Below are 23164 nucleotides of genomic sequence, written 5' to 3'. Positions count from 1 at the left end.
ATCTCCTTTCCTATGCAGTACTTGCTGATGTTTCACTGCACTGTTCCAATGACAGCTAGCAAAGTATCATTTCTTTTGGTTTTTCAGTTTTGTTGGATGTTCTTAATGAAAAATGTCCCTCTACTTTACTGCCAATACTGTTAATCTGCAAAGAATGAAATCCAGATGTACACTCCTTCCTTTTAGAAGAAGCTGATTTTTTAATATTTCTGTTTTGAAATAGACTGCTCTCTGAATGTTTGACTGAATTGCTCACATTTTATGTGAATATAAAACACTAAAGTCAACATTCACTATTGAGTTAATCAACAGTATGGATCTCACTTACAGGCTCGAGCTTCAACATCCCCTGTCATTCTTGTTGGCACTCATTTGGATGTTTGTGATGAAATGCAGCGTAAGTCCTGCATGAGCAAAATTACTAGGGAGCTGTTGAACAAGCGAGGCTTCCCAGCAATCCAGGATTACCACTTTGTGAATGCCACAGAAGAATCTGATTCCATTATCAGACTTCGGAAAATCATCATAAAGGAGAGTCTTCACTTCAAGGTAAGCTACATACTGTTTGTAATTTTGCAAACATCCTTGTTTTACTTAAGTGAATACATTTTTAAACATTAATACGTAATTAATTACATTTTTGTGTGATAGCAAAGTCATCCTGCCTTCTATAAAATGTTACACATAGCAAAATAATGAAGGAAAATTGCCAGGTTTGTTTTAATTTGATTTTCTACCAAAAAAATCAACTTAGTAAAAATCCCAGCTAAGTTCTGTTTTCAAGCACTAGGGCCATAAATCAAATATTTCATTAAAAATGAGCCATCTTTTTCTTACAAAGAAAGTTAATTAAAATCTTGGTTTGTTGGGTGACATTACATAATTACAGTAAGTACTGCAAGATTTCAGGGGATAGGAAATACAATTTTGTGGTTTCTGAAAACCAACTGGTTTCCCATTTACTGATTTCATTTTACATAGCATGAAACTATTTCTGTAAAGAGGAAAGTGAATTAAAGCAGGAAAAGAAGGTCCTGTGGACTGAGTAATCCTCCTAGATTCAAGTATCTGCACATGTAATTCTGTTGTCTCCAAAGTCATCCCAGCTCATTCCCTGCTCTCTCCTTAGCCACAGCATGAAGCGTGGATGAAGAGACCAGCCCAGGCGTGGAGCTTATAGAAAGACAGGATTCAATCTGTAACAAAAAGAATACTTTTTTTTTCACTTATACAGTATCAATCATACATAGTGTCATAACACATTAAAGAGAAGAGGTGATGTCCTGTGCTACTTAAGTCAATGGCAGAAGTTCATAAATCATATCAGAGCCCAGATTTCTTTTGAATGACTGCTTGGGAGATTTTATAAAGCAGATGATGTATTTATGACTAGCCTTACACCAGTGGTGTTACAAATGAGTTAAAGTGTACACACTCCTCTTGTTTCTCCTAGAAACTAGCAGCTTATTCACATCCAAAATCTCCCTAACTCCATTCCACAGTGCAGGGAACAGCTAACCTGTTAAAGGGCAAAGAGGTGGCCTCTTCAAGTGAAAGGGGTTAATTCCACTTCTGATACATCCAATGGGCATGAATAGAGCTGGTGTTTGTACAGGTGTATGTGGCTTTATGTCTCACCATACTTCTTCAGCACTCCAGAGAAGTTCTGCTTCTTGAAAAATTTTGTTCCTTTAACATCTATATCTCTTGAGACTATGACTTAAACTGATGTTTAAACTTCTGCACAGATGTAAGGTGGCCTGAAGGAAATTGGATAATTACCATAAATGATGTAGGTAGTTTGTGAAAGGAATGTTACAAGGTATCTGCTTGGAGGTTAGACAAAGTGGGTCAAGTATTCAGCGTGGTCATCAAGTTCTCTGAAGTCTTTGAAATTACACAAGGCATTCATTTCATCTGCACAAGGTACCAATTACATTTTTGACACATAAAAATATCACAGTGCATTGGTGAGAGAAAGATTACAGCTAAGAAGACAGTTTGTAAATATTGGAAAAGTTGTTTCCCATTTCCTCAAAAAAGTTAGTAGCTCAGCACCTGTGGAGAAAGGAAAACCTGATCCGATACTAGCAATTACCATATACCAAAGGGTGTCTCCAGGAGGGAGCTCGGGCTCAGGAACCAGGCACAAAGCACCCAACTGTTTCCCCTAAGTGTCACTAATGTGGCTAAATTTATTTCATTCTCTTCTCTCGTCCACTGACTGCCAGCAGTGGAGACTTAATCGAGGTACTACCTTTTTTCCCCAGTTTACCTAAAGAAATGGCTGGAGATATTACATATTTCAAGAAGCATAGGTTTTTTTATTAATTTGTCTACTGTTTGTGTTAACTGGAGATGTATGACACCATCTGCTCATACAGTGAATATTTTCCTTTTAGTTTGAACCAAAGCTTCTCTTTGAAATAACGTCTTCTGAAAAGACCTCATTTGTTATTTTTTATGTACAAGTAATATGGAAATATTTTCTTCTCTGAGTATTTATTTATAGAAAGACATTATAATTCTGAAAGAATATTTAGTTACATCTACCTTTCAGAAGCCAGGATAGTCAATAAATGAGTGTTCTTGTTCCTTCTTTATGCTACTATTGAGTGGACATACACTTTATATCTTAGTTTTATTTTCTGCATTTAACGTGAATAAATTAATACATTTAAGATTATTATTCCTAATTTTACAGATCAGAGATCAGCCAGTGGTTGGTCAGCTAATTCCTGACAGCTACCTGGAGCTGGAAAAGAGAATTTTGCTGGAACGTAAAAACGTCCCAGGAGAATTTCCTGTTATTGATCAGAAACGCTTACTGGAACTGGTACAAGAAAGCCAGTTACAACTGGATGAAAATGAACTCCCTCATGCAATTCACTTTCTGAATGAATCAGGTAAAATAGTCTCTTCAATGTGTGCTTGTTAGCACTTTGTTGCAAATCTGCTGCTGACAGATCTGTACCCGTTTTTAAGTCTTTCACAAGGTTGCCACAAAATGGTAAGCTGAAGTGTCTAAGCTTGGGTAGCATCAGTTTGTTAAACCACATTGTTAGGAAGGGAATTCCATGACATGAAGGACCACAACTGTAACAGTTTATATCTCTTGCTATCTCTTACCACTCCTTGAAAACATCAAACTGCTGGTTAGACAACACAGTTGCTGAAGAAAGATGCAATTGCTTCAATAGCTCAAATAGAATAGTGGTTAGAGGAATACATGTAACAGCTTATCTCAGTGCAGTACTGATGTCCTAAGATGAAATAATAAACCAGACAGAGCTTAGCAAAAAAACCAAGTCAGATTAAAAATCTAACAAAAAGTCTGAAAATAAAGGCAAAGCTGAACAAATCATGCTTGGACTCTACTCTTCTGAGATATTGCCATAAATATAGCTGTATTTATTATTCAAATTGTTTATGTCAGTTCACATAATAAAAACAGCCCAGAGTGGAGTGCTTACTTTGCTTAATATTGAGCTTGAGCAATGCACTGCTAATTACAGTTTTCTTTGTGCAGGTGTTCTCCTTCATTTTCAAGACCCAGCACTACAGCTAAGAGATCTGTATTTTGTAGATCCTAAGTGGCTGTGTAAAATCATGGCACAGGTCAGACTGATTACTTTTTGTATATACGTTCATGGTACGTTTTCCCCTGTCTAAAGCCACTGTAACTTACCAGTGTTTCTTCTTCACCATTTCCTTATTGTTTCTTCATCTAGAATTTTCTCAAGGCCCATATTTTTTTACCTGGTTCTTTCTGTTTCTATTGCTTTTGGACAACTGACTGTCTCATTGCTTGTCTGTTCTTAAATTGTAATGTCCAATATAATTTAAATTGCAACAGACACAGGAATACATGTAGAGTAGAAGAACCCTATGGATGCAAGGTAATCCTGCAATACATTGACACAGGTTGAGATGAAAGCTGGAACTTTGGATTAAAGGCTGTAAGAAGGGGGAAGAAGTGTAATTGTGTGTTTGGTACAGCTGGCAGAGGAAAGTGAGTGGTTATGGAGTTGGAATGGGAGAGCAGCAGACTAACTGCTTAAGTGAGACCATCATTGAAATGTTGATCTAGAAACACTCTCAAAATTTATTATATGTATTCAGATTTTATAACATCTGAAACTTTCATCTAATGAAGAATGTACACCTGAAATTGTTTCACTTTTTTGAAAAAGATTCTGATGGTGAAAGTGGAAGGCTGTTCTAAATACCCTAAGGGAATTGTAAAGCGTTCAGATGTGGAAAAATTCCTTTTGAAGAAGAGCAAGTTTCCTAAAATCTATATGTCACAATACTTCAAGCTTCTGGAAAAGTTTCAGATTGCTTTGCCATTAGGAGAAGACCAACTACTAATCCCAAGCAGGTAAGCAAGGAACTAAACCCACAAATGACAGACATAAAGATAGATCAAAATAGAAACCTCCCATCAGCCTAACTGGTTTCACTGATCATCAGAGCAATTTGGTGCATGAAAGCATGATAAGCTCTTTGTATATTACATTTTAGTAAATGCTTTCAGAAGAGACATGTTAAGCTGATCTTGTAGCAGGTAGGGCTTTATGTTGTATCAACATGCTGGGTAAATGGAAAATATAAATGATAGAACACTTTATGTGGATAATATTTCTTTTACAGTTACCATGCTTCAAGACTACAGCAAGGAGATTGTAATTTAGCTTCACACAGCAGTGTGCCAGCATTATAGATAGTTATTGTAATATAAAAGATAACAAAAAATTTCCATACCCTATTTGCTTGAAGTGAGAACCACATACAAGTTACTCAGAGTCAGTACCTCCTTCAAAAAGTCTAGATTTTAAGTGTGGTGACAAAAAAGTGTTATGACTTTGAACGTGGTATTTTTTTTTTACCTGAAGCAGATAACGCAATTTCTCTGCCTCAGTTACAGATTTCCCTATGTGTTTAGTAATGTTCACGTTGCCAAATGGAGAGTGTTGCATGGCTGCACTGATTAGGATTTCTATGTCCTCAAAGCCCTGGGATAGGAAGATTTTATCTGAATGTCTTACCTGCCTTATATATGTCTCAGATTTTTCTCATATTTGCATTAAATATCTAGGGATTGTTAGCAAGGTTCTGTTGGGTTTAAATTACAGTCAGAACTTCACTGTGACACAAGCAAGCAGAATAAAACAGTACACTATCTGTTAGCTCCCTGACCATCTGAATCATGCATTCATTAATAAGTAATGCGTTTTACATAATAAATAATATATGTCATCAGCTCAGCTATAGTACATCATCAAATACTGTCTTAATATTTTTATTCTTTCAGCTTGTCTGATCACAGACCTGTTATAGAGCTTCCCCACTGTGAAAATTCAGAAATTATCATCAGGCTTTATGAGATGCCATACTTTCCTATGGGATTTTGGTCCAGGCTGATCAACAGGTTGCTTGAGATATCACCTTACATGCTATCAGGAAGAGGTACAAATCTTTATCTTCAAAAGGAATAGTGTGCAAGTTTGCTCTGAATGCCAACATCTGCATGTTAAAGCTTTAGTCCCCAACATTGTTTTGCTTTAGCTAAATTCCTAACACTTCACAAATGCAAGAAAAAGACAGTGGTCATTTTTGTAACTTAGAAGTATCCAGGAACAGATAGTGCCTGATCTCCACAGTGGTGTGCAAAAGAAAGTTAAGGTTGTAAGCAATCCATTTCTCTCCTTCACATGATAGAGATAGAGGAAATCCTTATGTTTATACAATATTGCTATTTACTTCCACAAAGAATACAGGAAGGGATATGTCTTCCACACAGAAAAACAAACTGCTTTTCTTCAGGTTCATGAATACTCCCTTTGTTTAAGTCTCAAAGCTTTGTTTTTATTAGAAAGAGGGTATATGTCTTTACTTTTTCTCCAAGAATTCCATGCTTTCACATGCTAATGCTCTACAAATATCATTTTTAAGTGCCTGCTGTCCTGGCATTCGAGTTTCTTCTGAGCATCAAATTCCAGTTGCTTCCTGCTAGTTCATGAGTGTGTGACAGGAAAAATTTAAATCACAGCTTTTTTCATATTTTGCCTGAGATATTCTGTGCTTGAATCTGAATGTACCTAAGCGTTTCTGTAATGCCAACCTGCTGCATGACTTACCATCTGGTTAAATACTTACAGTTTGTTGGTATGCCTTATAGAATTGAACAGCAGTTGACATATATTCAGCTTTTGTGGGGCTATGCTGCCTGCAAGGTTGTAGCCTTTATTTTGTTTATTATTTGTGTAGGTATAATCCTGCAATCACAATTATATATTCAAAGTACCATGAATTATTCTGAGTATTTTAAAATTGACATTCATATTGAAGATCAGATTTTTAATCTAATTTTGTGTTTTCTAGAGCGAGCTCTTCGTCCTAATAGAATGTACTGGAGACAAGGCATCTACTTGAACTGGTCTCCTGAAGCTTATTGTCTAGTGGAATCAGCAGTATTTGACAACAACCCAGACAGTTTTTTGAAAATTACAGCACCTTCTTGCAGAAAAGGTTAATTATTCCTGAGCCTGAATTTTGCTCCAGTTTGATTGCAGCTTGGCATTTTGGTTTGTTGTGCTTTTGCCTTTGGAATGTAGAGTTTATCTTTGTAATTAAAAGTATGGCAGATGGGGTCTGTAATCTCCCTTTTTTGTTTTCTTAAAGGGTGCATCCTTTTGGGGCAAGTTGTGGATCACATAGATTCTCTTATGGAAGAATGGTTTCCAGGTTTGTTGGAAATAGATGTGTGTGGTGAAGGGGAAACACTGTTGAAGAAATGGGCTCTGTACAGCTTTCAAGATGGTGAAGAACATCAAAAAATACTACTTGATGACTTACTTAGGAAGGCTGAAGAAGGTATGCATTTATGCCATTTGAGGTGTACAGAGGTACACTTGTATCTAGACAAATACTATGCAATGTCCCCTTTATAACATTTGGGTACTTCACGTTATTTAAAAACATTTCATTTCCATAAGAAATAATTACAGTGTAAGGCAAAAGCAACTTGGTTTTTTATGTAAGAGCTGTCTAGTATATACAAGTATAGACTATGAGACAGATTGCATATTCTCTCTGTAGTTATATAAAAACTGCAATAATGAAAAGAATCATTTTGTCATAATATTGATAATGCAGCTTCAATCTTGGAACTGAATTCAGCACAAAGTAAAACTAATACTTGATCTCTTGGTTGGATCACATAGCACAGTAATTTAAAAGACAATATTCACTATGGCATTCTACATACTAACAGCATTCTTTCTTTTTACAGACAGAAAAATAATCTCTTGGTTAGTTTGGTGGTGTCATATAGCAGCAATTTTTTTCACAGTTGATTGGTACATATATAGAACCTTGAAAATACTTAAACATATAAGATCCAAGAATTTGTATAGCAAACTTGATTAGTGTGTATGTCTGTGCACATGCATGTATATATGTATGTATGTATGTATGTATGTGTAAGCACATATATGAATCTAATTTTAGGTACATTGATCTTACACATTCTCAGAGATCCTCGTGCCTTTCAGTGCTTTCTGAATGATGCCTACCCTTTTTTTTTTTTCCGTTTTCTCTTTTGTTTTTCTTAGGTGACCTTTTGGTAAATCCAGATCAACCAAGACAGACCATTCCAATTGCTCAGATTGCTCCTGATCTGATATTGGCTGATTTGCCTAGAAATATTATGTTGAACAACGATGACCTGGAATTTGATGAAGCTCCTGAATTTCTCTTGGGTAAGCATTATTTTGTAGGGTGGTTTTTTTACAGAGGTAGTGTAAACAAATCTATTGAAGTCAGTTCTGCCACATATGAAAAGCATTTTAGACATTTCATTTCTGAAGAAATGTATTATTTTAAGGCATTCTGAATTTCAGGTTATTGAGTTTTCAATTTTCCAGTAACTTGTGCACTAGGACACTGTTTTTTGTATGTTTTACTAATTATGAAGCTTAAAATAGTGGATAGCCCACACATTTTAAAACTGAATGCTTTCAGCTTTTCTTTTTGAGAAATGGTTGTTATCCCTTTGTTTATAATGCTCTCTTCAATTTTATTGTTCAAAAGGTGATGGTGGGTTTGGATCTGTGTACCGTGCATCCTATGGCGGTGAAGAGGTTGCTGTAAAGATTTTCAATAAACATACTTCCCTCAGGCTCCTAAGACAAGTAAGAAATACTGCCTTTTTTTTGGTAGTGCTGCTCTTGGAATACCAACCCTAGAGAAGAGTTCTAAAAGTTTAAGTAAATTGCAAATCTTCACTCCAAAACATTCCTCAGTTTGCTTTAGATGTGCAGAGATTATGCTATTTGCACTATTTCATCTGATTTTACAATTTACAGGAACTTGCAGTGCTTTGTCACCTTCACCACCCCAGTTTAGTGTCTTTGCTGGCTGCTGCAATCCGTCCCCGGATGCTGGTGATGGAATTAGCCCTCAAAGGATCTCTTGACCGTTTGCTGCAACAAGACAATGCAAGTTTAACTAGAACACTTCAGCACAGGATAGCTCTACATGTAGCAGATGGTTTGAGGTAAGTGTGACTTCTGCATTGCTGTAAAAACAGGATATAGCTTCAAGTAGGATATAATGCAAATGAAAAGCTTCCGTTCTCTCACATCCCAAGCAGAATATTTCCTGGGTCAGACAAGTGCTTGTATTTTTATGGTTGATTGGCTGATACATAACACATACTTTCGTTACCTGTTTTTTCCTGCTAATGAGTAATGCTTATGTAAGTAGAGAAATTGCAAGACTCTGGGTGCAATTTCTATGTGGCTGCTGATTTCTTACTAAAATGTCAAAGAAATTAATTTAGTGCATTTCTCAAGTTCTGAAGGTCCAAGAATTACCTCAGGAGCTCTTGCAGTGTGACTTTAAAATGACAAAACCTGCAAGGGGGCTCAGGGATCAAAGAAGCTTAAGGTTCTAAGATGCATTTTTCAAACTGTCAGTGACTCTTCAGATAAAACTTGGTACTGAAATACTGCAATGTAAATAGTAAGGTAGTAAATAGTATTTCAGAACAATTCTAAAGTCACTGTCTGGAAAGGCTGTGTCATATTGGTGATGTTTGACATTTTTAACACAGTATTTCATGTTTGAAAGCACAGTTTGCTGTTGTGGGAATAATGCACTCAGTGTGTATATACAGATGCATCCCTGACTTACAAATGCTTTCAATAAATATTTTTTTGATTACTAGGTACCTGCATTCAGCAATGATCATCTACCGTGACTTAAAGCCTCACAATGTGTTGCTTTTTACCTTATATCCCAATTCAGCTGTTATTGCAAAAATAGCTGATTATGGCATTGCCCAGTATTGTTGCCGAATGGGAATAAAAACCTCTGAAGGCACACCAGGTATGGAAATATGCTTTGATTTAAAGTCCATTATGTCCAAAATATCTAATATATTTTTTATGTAGTCTGTAAGAAGTAACTCAAATCTATATTCTAGTCAAAATCACAAAAAGGAGTCCTAATCATATTACAAGTTGTGATGCTGGATTTATACCTCTTGGCCTTTCCTCCTGTTCATGTTTTAACACCTTTTAGAAGAATCAAGGAGTATATTAAAGCTTTAAAAAGAGAAGAAATTAAATTACATGCATTCATAATAATTCTCCATTGTCTTGTTTTAATATGGTTATTGTGATATTGAAATTATACTGCTAACATTTTTTGCTTTAATTTCCAGTAGTGCGTACATAAGTCTTAATTTTTTTTAAAGGCAATAAATACCTGCACTGTTCTCCAACTTTAGAGAGAACCTATTAGCATCCATTCTAAAGCACTGAACAATTCAACCACTTTGAAAAGTGCCTTTAGGTCTTTTAAGTTGTGCTTGAGAGTGTGACTTCAAGTGTTAAATGTTAAACCTTCAATAAAGACTGCAGACTTGCCCTTGATTTTTAGCATTCATTGATAAAATGATTATTTTATATTAAATGGGGCAGGAGTTCTGTAACTGATGTACTATTGCCTTTCTTTGTACTTACTGCTGATATTTTTGGAGGTCTGCCAAATACAAGCTATTGCCAGCCCAGAAATAGTTTGATGATTTTCCGTGCACTTCCTGTGCTGTTTTTATCAATAGTTGTTTACTTTTTAAAGTATAAAGATGGCTTCATCTTGATATGAAGCATACTTATTAATGAATGATTTATTTGCAGGATTTCGAGCACCAGAGGTTGCCAGAGGAAATGTTATTTACAATCAGCAAGCTGATGTTTATTCATTTGGCTTGCTGCTTTATGACATTTTAACAGGAGGAGGTAGAATAATGGAAGGCTTGAAGTTTCCAAATGAGTTTGATGAATTAGCAATACAAGGAAAGTTACCAGGTATGCCTTGTTTCTTAAAGCTTTGACATTTGTCCTGCCTCTTCCAGAAATAGCATATCTTATGGATTATGTTGTATCTAACAGTGATCATAGAAGGAGACTTAGAAAAATATTCATCATATTCTTCATATTCCATCTGCATTAAAATATGTAATTATTGGCTGCTGGAAGGAAGATTAAACAGTGTCAGGCTGGACATGATGTAATCATTTGGAAAATGTAACTCAGGACAATGTAACTTGGGCAACTTCTGCCAAAGTGTCAAGAGCTGTTGAATTTTTTAGCACTACAAGCTTTATGTGTGGTGTTCTTATTTATTGCCCAGCAATAGTGGGTATACTCATGAAACATTCTTTAAGGAATGTTTTGCTCCATTTAGGAAAGAGCAGCATCTAATCTGACATGGCTTCTCTATTGTGAGAGACAGAGAATTCATACATTTTCTGCTCCTTAAGGAGAATAGTCCAGTTCTAAATTCAGACAGGTTCCACTCCCTTCCTGAAGGGGATATCCCGGGAACTGATGACTAAGTATCTCTTGAGTGCAGCTGTATTGACTGTATTATGAGCCCTCTGAAATAATTCAAGTATTAGTTTCTGGAGACAGTACAGTTCCTTCCACCTATGCTCATCATTTTTTTAGTCCCACCAAAAGAGGGGCTGGCTGATCTCACAAGTAAACAGTGCCTATCATTTGTTGCACTGAATATGTTCATTTGCAGGTATTCATCACTAATGTTACCTCTCTCTAAGGTAGGACTGGAATATTTGCTGTGGATTTTGATGAACTAAAAGGAAAAGCAATACAGGCACCATTATTCATGAATGATTTGTTCTCAGAGAGTTCAGCAGCTATAGTCATAAGACACATATTCCAAGCACTAAGTGGGAATTTAAACTTCCATATCTTGTAAATGCTATATGGAGTTGTTCATCTATTTGCTGTATCTTTTATTGGAAATTCATCTATATTGCATATACTCAAAAGAATAAATAAATGTGGAAAATAGTGTTTACAGGAATTTGAAAGACTATTGACTGAAGTGACATACCCTTGAATGGTCAGCATTAATGGAAACACAACCCACATAGATCTGCAATTCAGTCTCAGACACAGGGACATAAAAGAAAAAGATAAAGCAAAATACATTTGCATTAACTGCTGTTAATTAAAAGGACTCTAGTTCTAGCATTTCATGCTCTAGCATTTAATGGCAGATGAGCAATTCCAAGCTGTTCATGCTGACATTTTACCTAAGAATGTGATATTTCTTAGAACAGCTCAGTAAGAAAAATGAATTCTAAAAATAAGAAGAAGGTTAGTTAAAACTATGGTAAATGCCGGTTAAAAAGTTATGTAATTTTACATTCTAGATCCTGTCAAAGAATATGGATGTTCTCCCTGGCCTGAAGTTGAAAAATTAATTAAAAAGTGTTTGAAGGAAAACCCTCAGGAGCGACCAACATCTTGCCAGGTACTAATTAGTGTATTTTTTTGTGGTTTTATGATAGATGGCAGTACGAAGTTGTGGTTTCTGAAAAGGAATCAGTCATTAAGTTAATGAGAAGCACAGGTTTCTTTCTGTTGTTCTTTTCTGGAATGGAAACAGCCATGAAATACCGTCTGCTTTCACCATCCAGAATAAATTGTTCCATTGAAATCTACCAACCACATGTTCTAGCTTGGTGTGTTCCCCTGTGTTGCTGTGTAGCAATTGTAGTGAAACACAGATCGGATTACTTCTTGGTCTTTACTAGAGCTATGCAAAAAAGACTTTGTTAAATAGTATCAGTGCAGCTACACACTTTTAGGTGGCAGTAAAATGACCAGACCTGCTGAGATGCTGTGTACATATTCTAAAAAACATAGTTATCCACTGCTTATTATTTATCACTGTAGAAACCATTGTTGTCACCGTGTGTATGCTGTGGCTTTCTTTGTAGGTTTATGAGATCCTGAATTCTGCTGAGCTCATCTGTTTGATGAGGTATGTCTCAATACCTAGCACATCTACAGCAGAGTGCATGGTGGCTGCCAATCAAAGCTGCAAGAAGGCAGGAGTCTGGATAGGCAATGGAAACACAGAAAAGGCACAGCTTTCATTTGTTAACCTAAATACAGATGGACATACTTGTGAGGTATGTGGGAAGGTTGACATTAATTCTATTTTTTCTGGCACACAGATGTATTTCAGAAAAATTAATTGCATTTTAACAGCAGGATATTACTTCTGGAAAGCTAAGCTTTGGGAGAACAAAGATTGCTTGTAAGTGAGTCATCATTGTACCCATGAAATGAAGTAGAAAAGCAGTTGCTTTTTACTCTCTTCCTGTTATCCAGCCTGAACTTTCTCATAATACTGTCTTTCCACTACTGGATTACTTTCTTCCACTGAGATGGAAACTATTTCTAGCATGGAGGCCACAGAAAGGAGTAGTAGTTAGGCAGCCCTTCGTATCTCTACCTCCTCTAACAATCCAGGTAGTCTCTTAACAATTTCTCACTTCCCGCAAATACGATCTCCTTGTGCCACTTTGGTGATGGCCTCCAGCTCTTTTCATATGATTTTTGTACGCCTCAGTCCTGCTCCATCAGCAAAGGGGAAAGGTTTTACCCAGGACTGATATGCTGTGATGAACATGTGTGCCAGAATTGAGCATAATTCATCATCAAGGTTGTTTCAGTTCTATTTCAATCTGCTGTCTGTTGACCATGATACATCTGAATTGGTAGCTTTGGTATAAATTATTTATTATTTGGTATAAATTATTTATTTTCTAAAAATAAAATGAGAAAAAGAAATATTAGGCCAGTACTTTTCACTGTTAGCAATTAGTATTGCAGTAGTTCCATTTTTCCAACTTTCTGACAACTTTGAGACCTTGATTAGAATAGAGAGAATATCTTTTTTTGTCAGCATTCAGCCAAGAGATTTTCCTGTGTACTGTTTGAGGAGTCCTTCCCAGCACTTTGAAGATAAGTGGCATGGCTAATGATGTATTCTGCTAATAGGGAATTAGATTTCTTAAAGGGGAAGTTAGACCAAGGGTCTGTCCAGAGTCCAAGAAGATTGTGCTATATTTTTATCATCAGTAATTTGCTAGCATTTACCCTTACTGAAATCATGAACAAGTTGTTTTTCTTCTTCTTTTCTGACTCAGGATATTGCAGACAGTAAAATTTTAAGTTTGGCCTTAGTGACTCTTCCTACTGAGAAAGAAAACTGGATTGTGGCAGGAACTCAATCTGGTTCTCTGTGGGCAGTTAACACAGAAGATGAAACAAGAAGGCATCGTCTGCAGAAAATGTCAGATTCTATCACTTGTTTATACTGTAATTCTCTTTCAAAGCAAAGGTATAAATGAATTTTAAATATTTTTGGTTACATTTTGAAAATACTGCTAAATGGAGGTGTTTGGAAAATGACATCTGTACACTCTGCACTTTTGTTCTCACAACTGCTTATTTTGCCCTTCCACTTAATTTTGCTCCCAGTGTAACTGGGGACTGCATTCCTGATCACAGGGGTTGTGTTTGCTTTTAGTGGTTAATTGAATACTTGAAGTACTAGAGACCTTGCATTTTAATTTGTCTTACCTGATTAAGGCATTTCTAGAATAAATTATTTTATTTTATTTCAGCAAACAGAAGAATTTCTTCTTGGTAGGCACAGCTGATGGCAGACTGGCAGTTTTTGAAGACAGAGCAGTAAAGGTAGACTTGTTCTTTGTGGTCTGTTCTACAGAGTGCTATCAGTAATATCTAAAGCAGCTACCAAGAGTAGCTTTATTTCATGCCACTTATTTTTTAATTGCTTCTCTAAAACTAAAATTATTTTTCTACTGCAGTCTGAGAGGAACTGCACATGTTTTATAATAACTGCTTTAAACAATAGAGTTAAGAGGTGAAAAATTCCTTTGAAAGGCCTGGCAAACTGGCTAGAGGCTGACATTAATGGTTGTTGTTATGAATATTCTAACAGTTTTAATCTCCTTTATTTATTGCTGTAATAGCTCCTTTTTCCTCTCATTTAGTAAATTTTTGTGAAACAGCTATGTTAAAGAATAAAATATTGTTTTCTGTAATCAGAGTTCTGCTCACAGAACAGATGAAGAAATGCGGGGAGCTGTTTATACCGGCTGGTACCTGAAGGTGTTTAGTTCCTGACCATATGCAGCTGAGAGCAGTTATGGAGTTGCAGTGCATTTCAGAACTAGATTATAGTCCAGTGTAGGACATCCTCAAAGACATGGATGTGACTTTCCAACCAGTTCTTGAATTGTGCCAGGGGTTGCAGAAAGTATCAGTCCCTGCTCTGGCCTGTTTCTGCTCACAGGCTGTCTCCTATGAGACATCTGTGAAGTGAATATGGTGCTTTTCAGTCAGTAACATTCTGGAAATATTCTGAACCATCAGAAAATCTGGATGTGCAAATTTAATTCAGCAGGCTGTGGGGCCTTGTTTTAACAAGATTCTGAATGTCTGCATCCTCCTTGTTTCTAATGCAGAGTATATTTTTTCTTGCAGTGTAAGGGTGCTACACCTTTGAAGATACTGACTATAGGAAATGTTAGCACACCCCTGATGTGCTTAAACGAATCCTCATGCTTATCTGAAAAAAATGTAATCTGGGGAGGCTGTGGAACAAAAATCATTGCCTTAACCAGTGACTTCTCTGTTCAAAAGCTCATTGAAACAAAGACGAGTCAACTGTAAGTTTTTTATTTTTATAAGTGATGTTATTTGGCTCATTTGTTTTCATTAAAGATTTCTGACAGTACTTTGATGTAATGTCTTGTTCTAGAGCTCGTTCTTTGAGTTTGCTTGTTTCTGTTCTTTTCATAATGCAGGTGGAGTATCAGTGAGTATTGTCGAAAGTATGCCTGCTTTTAAACGAGGCAATACATTTTTACCCCATAAAGGATTTATGAAGTTAATATCTATGCAACTGATCAGTTTTCTTCTCCAGTTGCATTAGTCCAGGCCCTGTTTACTTTACTTAGAATTACACATACATATTTATCACAGTATTTGTCCTTCCACGTTTGTCAGTATGATATGTGTGTATATCTTTGCCCTACATATATTTAATCATGTCTGATTGCTGACTTCTCACTATTTAGAAATTATTGACTGAGGGTTTGGGAGTCTTTGATGTAATTCTCACATGGACAAATGCTACTCTGAAGTTAAGAGACATTTTTCCTGAGCAGGGAAAACAGTGTTTGATGAGAAAGATTTATTAATAGACTTTGAGCATTAATGTGCCTCCAAGGATGTCATCAGCCTAACTCTGTTACTGTGAGAATTTATGTTGAACTGTAGGAAGATTAAAGCAAAGCCTTTCAGTTGTATCTTAGCCTAGTTTGGTTTTAAGGCTGAATGAATCTGCAAGAATCTGAGGGAAACTAGTCCTAGCCATAGTAGTCAAGTTTTTCTACTAGGTATTTTCTGTGTATCTAACTGGAGTTCTTCTCTCTTCTAGGTTCTGTCATAATGCTTACAGTGATGCAAACATTATTTCAATAGCAATAGACAAATCCATCTACTTGGCAAAGAAAAACAGCCATTTTGTGGAAATCTGGGACAAGAAGACAGAAAAACTTTCTGAATTAATTGACTGTGCACATTTTCTTAAGTAAGTGTTTTCTTTCAGAGTTGTTGGCCTGGTAGATAGGAAGCTGAATATCAGATTGCCTTCTCTAGCATGGTACCCTAACCAGCCAGAGGTAAGGGATTTACCCAGTTTGTTGGGCAAGTGTGGACTTCCTATCTTGTCTTTTTGCCCAGAACTTCAGAATATTCCAAGCAGAATCCCATTTTTTAAAGACCCTTACTGTATTTCCCAATTTCTCTATGATGTCAAGAAGACTCATTTAGCTCAAGAAAGAAGAAAGTATTTTGCTGTCCTTCAGGTGCTAATATTAATCCAGTTACTTCCTCATCCCCTGAACAAGATGTCTTTTCAGTGCACAAATTCAGGAGGAAATCAGATTTTTATTAACTGTGACAACTTTTTCATTTGCATTTAAATTGATCCTCTGCCTTAGCATGCCACATCCATTTCTTTTTATGGTGAGGTTAGGAGCAGGTGTAGGTGTGTTCTTCCCACTTTGCTGTGACATTAACCTCCTGCAAACTGGGGGAGAACAAAGAAGTGTACCTGCTTCCTATTTAAAGGTCTTCTGAAGCAGACCAGATGGCTCTTAGAAGTCAAATAGTTTTCATACCAGTTTGTTTGCATGAGAATTTGTGAATGATTGCTTAAAAGTCTGGTATTCAGAGAGTTGCTTTAGTAGCTGCAGAATAGGGTGCCACAAAATTCCAGTACCAATTCTTTCCGTACTTGTAGGAACAAAGTGGAAAAATTAAATAAGGAATCAAAACATACACTGGCTTATTCTGGAAGAGTGAAGACAATTTGTCTGCAGAAAAATACTGCACTGTGGATAGGGACAGGAGGAGGACATATCTTGCTGCTTGATTTGTCAACACGTCGTCCTGTACGAGTTATAGACAAGTTCTGTGATTCTGTTCGAGTCATGATAACAGCTCAGCTGGGTAAGTAAAACTATCAAGTGATGAGTACTTTGAAATCAGTGCTAAGGTTAGGTTTGCTGTGTCCTGTTTGTTATGGTGTTCCAGGAGCAGATTAGCATGATCCATGATATGCTCATTCATTCTTCTCCATGGCTGTCATTTTCCCTCAGTGTCAGACTGTTGGGTGTAAGCTGAATACCAGCAGGCTGAATACCCGTGCCCACACAAAGCCGCACTTCTTCCCTGGCTTGTCACTGGTCTGCACATGAACCCCCCACCTTCAGTGCATCCTTGTGCCGTGCTTCAGCACAGCTCTCACCATCCTGTCACATGGTCTCTTACGTGTGTCTGCCTGTGTTCTTTCTCCATCTCAAGTGTTACACTTCTGGCTTCTCTCTCTGTGGGCCATGTTGGATTTTAATTATTTTTCCTTCATTGCTTATTGCCTAGTTTTCTTCTCCCATTCTCATTCAAGAGTGGTTCTTTTAGATTTGGGTTACAGGCAGATCACAGCAGAGCTGGGAAAGTGCTGCACATCTGGATTTGGGGTGTGGACTTGTGCTGCTCCTGTCATCAGGAACAGTTGTTTTGAGCTGCTGTAGGCAGACAGGAGTTGTGGGGTTTCAGTGGTGACCATGAACAGCCATAGGAATGTAGCTGAGGAAGGGGCACTCCTTGGCTGTTGAAAGTTCCTTCACCTCTACACTGTCCTGCACCTCTCCCAAAAGTAATAAAGGCCATATCAACTCAAGTTTGTGGTACTGCTGTAGTGATTACATTCAAAATACACATTACTTCAAAAGTACTTTGTGGCACAACATACGGATTCCCATCACTTTCCACTGTGTTTTGGGAAAAACTCTGGAGTTTCCCTGTCAGTGTTATTTAAAGTGTGTTTGCTGTCCAAAAAAAACAACAAAAAAAAAGACACAGCAGCTGTTGTGAATTCAGCAGCACACTGTAGTCCTGATAGCAAATATCACAGTTTCACAGTTGCAGGCTGTGGATATTTTCTCCTTACCATCATGAACTTACTCTGGGGACTGTTTCTTCCTTTCTTGCACCAGAAGAATCCATCAACTACAGTTAAGTCATAGTGCTGGCAGTGTTGTATGAGTCAAAAATACCTCATCTTCCTCTGACTTGCCTTTGCCTGAAACAGCAAGTGTTAGTCTGTTCAGTGCTCAGCTGTTAATGGTGCCTGCTATAGCACAGCATTTTTAGTCCATCTAGTCCTGATAGCTACAGTGTTAGTATTATAAAGGGACATTTTATTTTTAGCATTTTGTAAAGAATAGTTACTATGAAAACATAATAATTTTTGCCTTACTGCTGTTATTGATAGGGAAAATATATTGTATAGAATAGTATGATTTAAAAAGCCTTGAGGGTCAGTCATCACAACATCTTTAATCAAAATTTTATTTATAGAAAAATTAATATTCAGGAGAAAGACTTTAGCTGCGCTTGTACAAATCTCAAGAACAGCAAATAAGATTGATATATGCAGTTTGATGTGTACTTTTTTCTTTTGATCATCTTTTTGCAGCAATTGTTTATAGGGCTGGGATTTTTTTTCCTAAATTCAAGGACTTGGTTTCTACTGGAATCCATGAAAATGTCACTGAGGCTGCTGAGCGGTTCTTCAACAGTACCCCACTGCTTATGTGAAATAAGAGAAGATAGAGGGAAATATTTTTGTATGAAATAGTTTCATTTAAGGTTAAAACATATAATGTCAAGCAGAGGCAAATAATTCAGGAAAAAGAGATTTCCAGACTTTGAGACATTAATCTTATCTGTACTTCATATATGAATATGGAAATACAATGTCATTTTTCAATTCTGTCACCTAATACATTGATGTTCAATAGGCATGAAACTTACTATAGAGAATAATTTAGATGTAAATCTGTAGTTTATTTTGCAAGTGCAGATTTAGATTTCTATATAGTAAGACAGGACCTAGGTCTAAATAAGAAACATTATACTTAAGTTCCAATCACTTTTGTAAGGAGTATGGATAGGACTGGCTACAGAAAAAAAATTAAAGTGGTGAAAAATCTGAGCATGGAGGATGTGTATGATTCCCACCATCCTTCATCTACTATAACCAGATTTACATCACATTCAGAGGAGAATATAGCGCTGACCTCCTCGGAGCAGGAAAAACCTCCCTCTACCTTGCAGAGGGCCCGGGGCCCACTAGAAAACTTCCAAACTGCACTTTCACAGTTCAGCCATACTCCAGTCTATTTACCCCAGAAACTGTTCCCCTCCTCATCTGTGCCCTGGGCGTGTAAGGCTCCATGTATGAGGAGGTGTGAGGTGCAGTACTGCAGCTGGGGTGTCTGCACAGTGGGGGCTGTTCCTTCCCTGGCCTGATCCTGACCCAGGGGCATAGGCTGGGTCCTGTATTCCTCTACCAGCTTAAAGCCAAGGGCTTTCCACCCTCATTGTGTTGCCAATAGGAACAGGGAGCTGCCGTGGCAGGAGAACATGTGACAGCTTCTATCTATCTTTGCATAGACATGTCTTGTTGGAAATAAGCAGGAAGTTGACATTGAAACACTGCCACATTCTGTTTATCCCTTTGTGATCCAACCACTCTTCCTGGTCTTTTTTTTGCATTATTCAGTAGGCACCTTCTTACAATCTATCCCCTATTTCCACTTCCCACCCATATGCCATCATAAGTTTAAAACTTCTAGTTCATAATTTTTCTCAGTTTTTGTCATATTTGGTTGGTTTGGTTTTCTCGTAACTGAACTGGTTACTGGTACATTCTGCTGTGCACTGGGACTTCATTGGCAGCCTGTCCTTCTGCTGTGACATCTGTTTCCTGTGACTCTACCATCTCTGCCTATGCTGTATAATAGGGTGCTTTGTTCTTGGGCTTGTTCAGCAGGCTGGTCAGCTGATCCTGTGCTTATGCCTTGGAACCCTGATAAACCCTGACATTAAATGGAGATGGGAACTATATTGTCTTCGTGTCTGGGTTTTTCATGGTTAGTGATTTCGAATAAAGGGTCCAGTTGATTGAACTCTGCTTTCTGTCCTCTTAGTGCCTTGATGTCATCTATTCTTTCTGTCCTTAAATTACAAAATTGACATTAAAATTAAGATCTGATATTTTATTTCTTTGAAAAAGGGAGTCTCAAGAATGTGGTCCTTGTTTTGGGATATTGCTATAAAAGTGACGCCGAAGACAACAAATACCACAAAGGTACCTGAATTGTGTTTTATTAACTTGTATTATTAGTGGAGCAGATACTATTGTGCTTGACTACTCACTGAGAGTGAAGAGTTGATCATCATTTGACATAATTTTATTGAAACACTATTATTAAATAGTTTTTGGTTTCTTTTGCATATCTGGGATCATACAAACTAAAAGTAACTTCCAAAAATGGATCTGAGGAAGCCACTGTTAGAAGGGTACAATACAACTTGTTGGGAAACTGTATTTGGAGAGTAAATGTCGTTGTCTAATTGGAGAATGTATCAAATGGATTTCCAGAGGTGTCTGTGCTAGGTCAGGAATCCCCAATGTTTTCATGAGTGATGTGGATGAAAGAATAGTGAATGTGCTTTTCAGATCTGCAGACAATTTACAGCTAAGACAAGCTCACTGGAGGGCAGGATTAGAACTCAAAGTGACCCTGACAAACAGAACAAATAGTCCGGAAGGAAATAGGATACAATTCTGTAATGACAAATGCAAGACTTTTTATTTAATTAGGAATGATCCATTGTACCAGCCTGAGGAAATGATCAGCTTAAACAGCAGTGCTGCAGAAAAAGGGTCAGAATTGATGGGAGGCTGGTTATGAGTCAGCCATGTCATGTGGGTGCAGAGGAGGCAAACACCACTCTTGCACCATGAAAGGGGTGCCTGTAAGACATGAGCTAATTCTTACACTCTTCTGAGTGCTGATATGGTCTCTGCTGGAGGAGCCTAACCATTTGGAATATTGCTGAATGATCTGGACTATTAGGAATAGTCCAGAGGAGACAAATGCAACCTGTGAGGAAATGTTACAGGGAGTTAAATTGGGTAATATAAATAAAGCTTAGAAAGGACATGATAATAGGCTTCAAATATGTAAATGAAGAGCAAGAAAATAGAGACTTCTACATATTCCCTATGGGTAGGATAAGCACTAACCAGTTTCTGTTACAGCAAGGGAGATTTCGGTCAGACATTGGTAAAAGCTTCCTGACAATTAGGATAGTAAAGTGCTGAAAGATAGAAAATCTTCATCTTCGGATTTTTCTAAGAACAGTTAAAGTTGATGCTCTGATCAATGCCCTTCTTCACCTTTCTCTCATCCCAGTTTCAGTGACTCCTAAAAATGTGGCAAAGATAGTATACAGTTAAGAAGGGCAAGTGTAGATGAGCTGACTGAAATGAGTCAAACTTTAGAGCACTGGGGTTTATACTATGGTATTCCCCAATTTCTGTAACAAAAAGAACATTTATTGGCTTACTAGCATTTTTATTTTATTTAAGAGTGACATTAATTACAGAGAAGAATCAGAAACTCCAGAATCCTTGGGGCCTTAGTTTGTAAGCCTCGACTCATGTTAGTGTTCTCAATTATCTCTCTTCCACTAACTCCAGTGTGAATTCTTCATGAATAAAGAGTTGTTTGCATGAGTGTAGATTGAAGAAGTGACCTTTTCTCAGTATATTCACTAGCTTATGAAATCAGTTTTTATTTTACAGTGAATGGGGTTTGAGTCTCATAAGCATTTTGGGGTATATCTGCTTGGAAAGATAGAGATGAAATTCTAGCAGGTACCTCAGTATTAGCATTAGCTGTAGCTCAGGTCAGTACCTTAAGGCCCACAGAAACCAGAAATGGTTTTTCAAGTACTTTTAAATGGGATACTCTTAAATTTAGGAACTGGAATCCAAATCATTGTGCAAGTACAAACAGCTTGTAACCCGTAACTGCATCACCTCACACATGAAGTGTCATGTAACTTGTCTTCTGGGTCCTAAAAATCATGCTTCATGGGGTGAATTTATGAGTAATTGAGAACAAGCAGATAAGCAAAATAGTTTCAAATTATGCAATAACTCATCTCTGTTGCAGTTTTCAAATTTTCTTTTTTTTTCTCCAGAGTTACAATCCTGCGTGTCAGTGTGGGACATTAACCTGCCCCATGAAGTGCAAAACCTGAAAAAACACATAGAAATGAGACAGGAATTAGCAGAAAAAATGAAGAGCTTTTCTTTGGACTGAAAAGTCACCCTGCAAGTGCCATTCTCTTTTCTAGTCTTCCATCCTAACATACTGTGCAATATTTACAACTTCTTCTTCCTGTCGTTTTTAACCTAAACCAGGAAGAAAATTACCATGGGAGTATTCATAGGATACTAAGAAGGAATAAGTTATTTGTAATATTTGAAAGGACAGAAAACTGTTGAGAATTTCTGATTCTAAAATGTTATCATGTATCTGTTGTTTACCTGTGAAGTTCTGCTCTCTGTAACTATGGCTCAACTTCAGTATAACATTGTTCATCCAGTTTTTAATCCCAGTTAAACTGGGAATAAGCCAGGAGACTATAAATGGCTCTAATTTACTTCATTATCTCTACTGAGTTGACACTCTAATAAGAAGCAAAATTTAAGCCTCTGTGTGTTTACTGCAGTTTGCATGTATGAGTTTGCTCTTATGATTCATGGTTTAGTAATGTCAGAGCTCATGACCTTATGAAAAACATCATATTTTATCTAACAGCAGTGTTTAATGGAATATATCATGACTACATTACTCTTTGAAACCAACAGGCAGAATTGTCTGTGTTTCTTCCATGACATTGACTTTTTTTTCCATTATGACCAGCAACAACCCCATTGTGCTACAGTAATAAAACAGCTCCGAATTAAACACCCTGACAGGCTCCTGCACGTCGGTGTCCTCCTGCAGCGCTGCAGTCTGCCTGCTCCTAGGAGATGCAGTCACACCACTGGGAACGCTGCCAGTCACGTAGACCTCTTGTGCAGCTCTCTTGGAAGAGAGAAGAGAAAGCACAGGGTCAATGCCCTGGTCTAAAGGCTGCTATGACTTGCTCTTAGTCCAACTTGCTTGTTTGCTTACCTCAGTGTAAAAAAAAAAAAAAAGAGAAGCTTTGCTTTGATTTTTCTCACATGCAAAGTTTCCACTTACTCATTCTTGTTTGAATTTATGTTGTTATTTTGGGGAATAATCAGGGGAACCTTGAGGAGTGTAAGA

At 37.2% G+C, this 23164-nt stretch overlaps 1 protein-coding gene across 6 annotated transcripts in view; it reads left to right on the top strand.

The window, feature by feature from the left end:
- The window catches only part of LRRK2 (leucine rich repeat kinase 2), a 63928-nt gene extending 40827 nt beyond the window's left edge, over nt 1-23101 (top strand). For 5 of the 6 annotated variants that reach the window (XM_010395608.3, XM_010395610.3, XM_010395612.3 and 2 more), the window contains 21 exons: nt 331-549; nt 2705-2906; nt 3530-3618; nt 4194-4381; nt 5315-5469; nt 6385-6531; nt 6685-6876; nt 7617-7763; nt 8095-8195; nt 8370-8560; nt 9233-9393; nt 10206-10376; nt 11750-11850; nt 12320-12514; nt 13538-13731; nt 14018-14090; nt 14904-15088; nt 15862-16014; nt 16729-16937; nt 20068-20142; nt 22047-23101. In XM_010395608.3, the coding sequence (XP_010393910.1) occupies nt 331-549; nt 2705-2906; nt 3530-3618; nt 4194-4381; nt 5315-5469; nt 6385-6531; nt 6685-6876; nt 7617-7763; nt 8095-8195; nt 8370-8560; nt 9233-9393; nt 10206-10376; nt 11750-11850; nt 12320-12514; nt 13538-13731; nt 14018-14090; nt 14904-15088; nt 15862-16014; nt 16729-16937; nt 20068-20142; nt 22047-22168 (3270 nt within the window). In that variant the 3' untranslated portion in view covers nt 22169-23101. The remainder of the gene's footprint in view (nt 1-330; nt 550-2704; nt 2907-3529; nt 3619-4193; nt 4382-5314; nt 5470-6384; nt 6532-6684; nt 6877-7616; nt 7764-8094; nt 8196-8369; nt 8561-9232; nt 9394-10205; nt 10377-11749; nt 11851-12319; nt 12515-13537; nt 13732-14017; nt 14091-14903; nt 15089-15861; nt 16015-16728; nt 16938-20067; nt 20143-22046) is intronic. The other variant, XM_019283573.2, reaches the window with a different exon arrangement.
- The last annotated feature ends 63 nt before the right edge of the window (nt 23102-23164 follow it).

The sequence above is a fragment of the Corvus cornix genome, chromosome 1A (genome assembly GCF_000738735.6).
Source record: "Corvus cornix cornix isolate S_Up_H32 chromosome 1A, ASM73873v5, whole genome shotgun sequence".
In the NCBI taxonomy this organism is placed as follows: Eukaryota; Metazoa; Chordata; class Aves; order Passeriformes; family Corvidae; genus Corvus; species Corvus cornix.
Note: the sequence above shows the minus strand (reverse complement) of the source record. Positions and strands in the feature narration are given on the sequence as shown.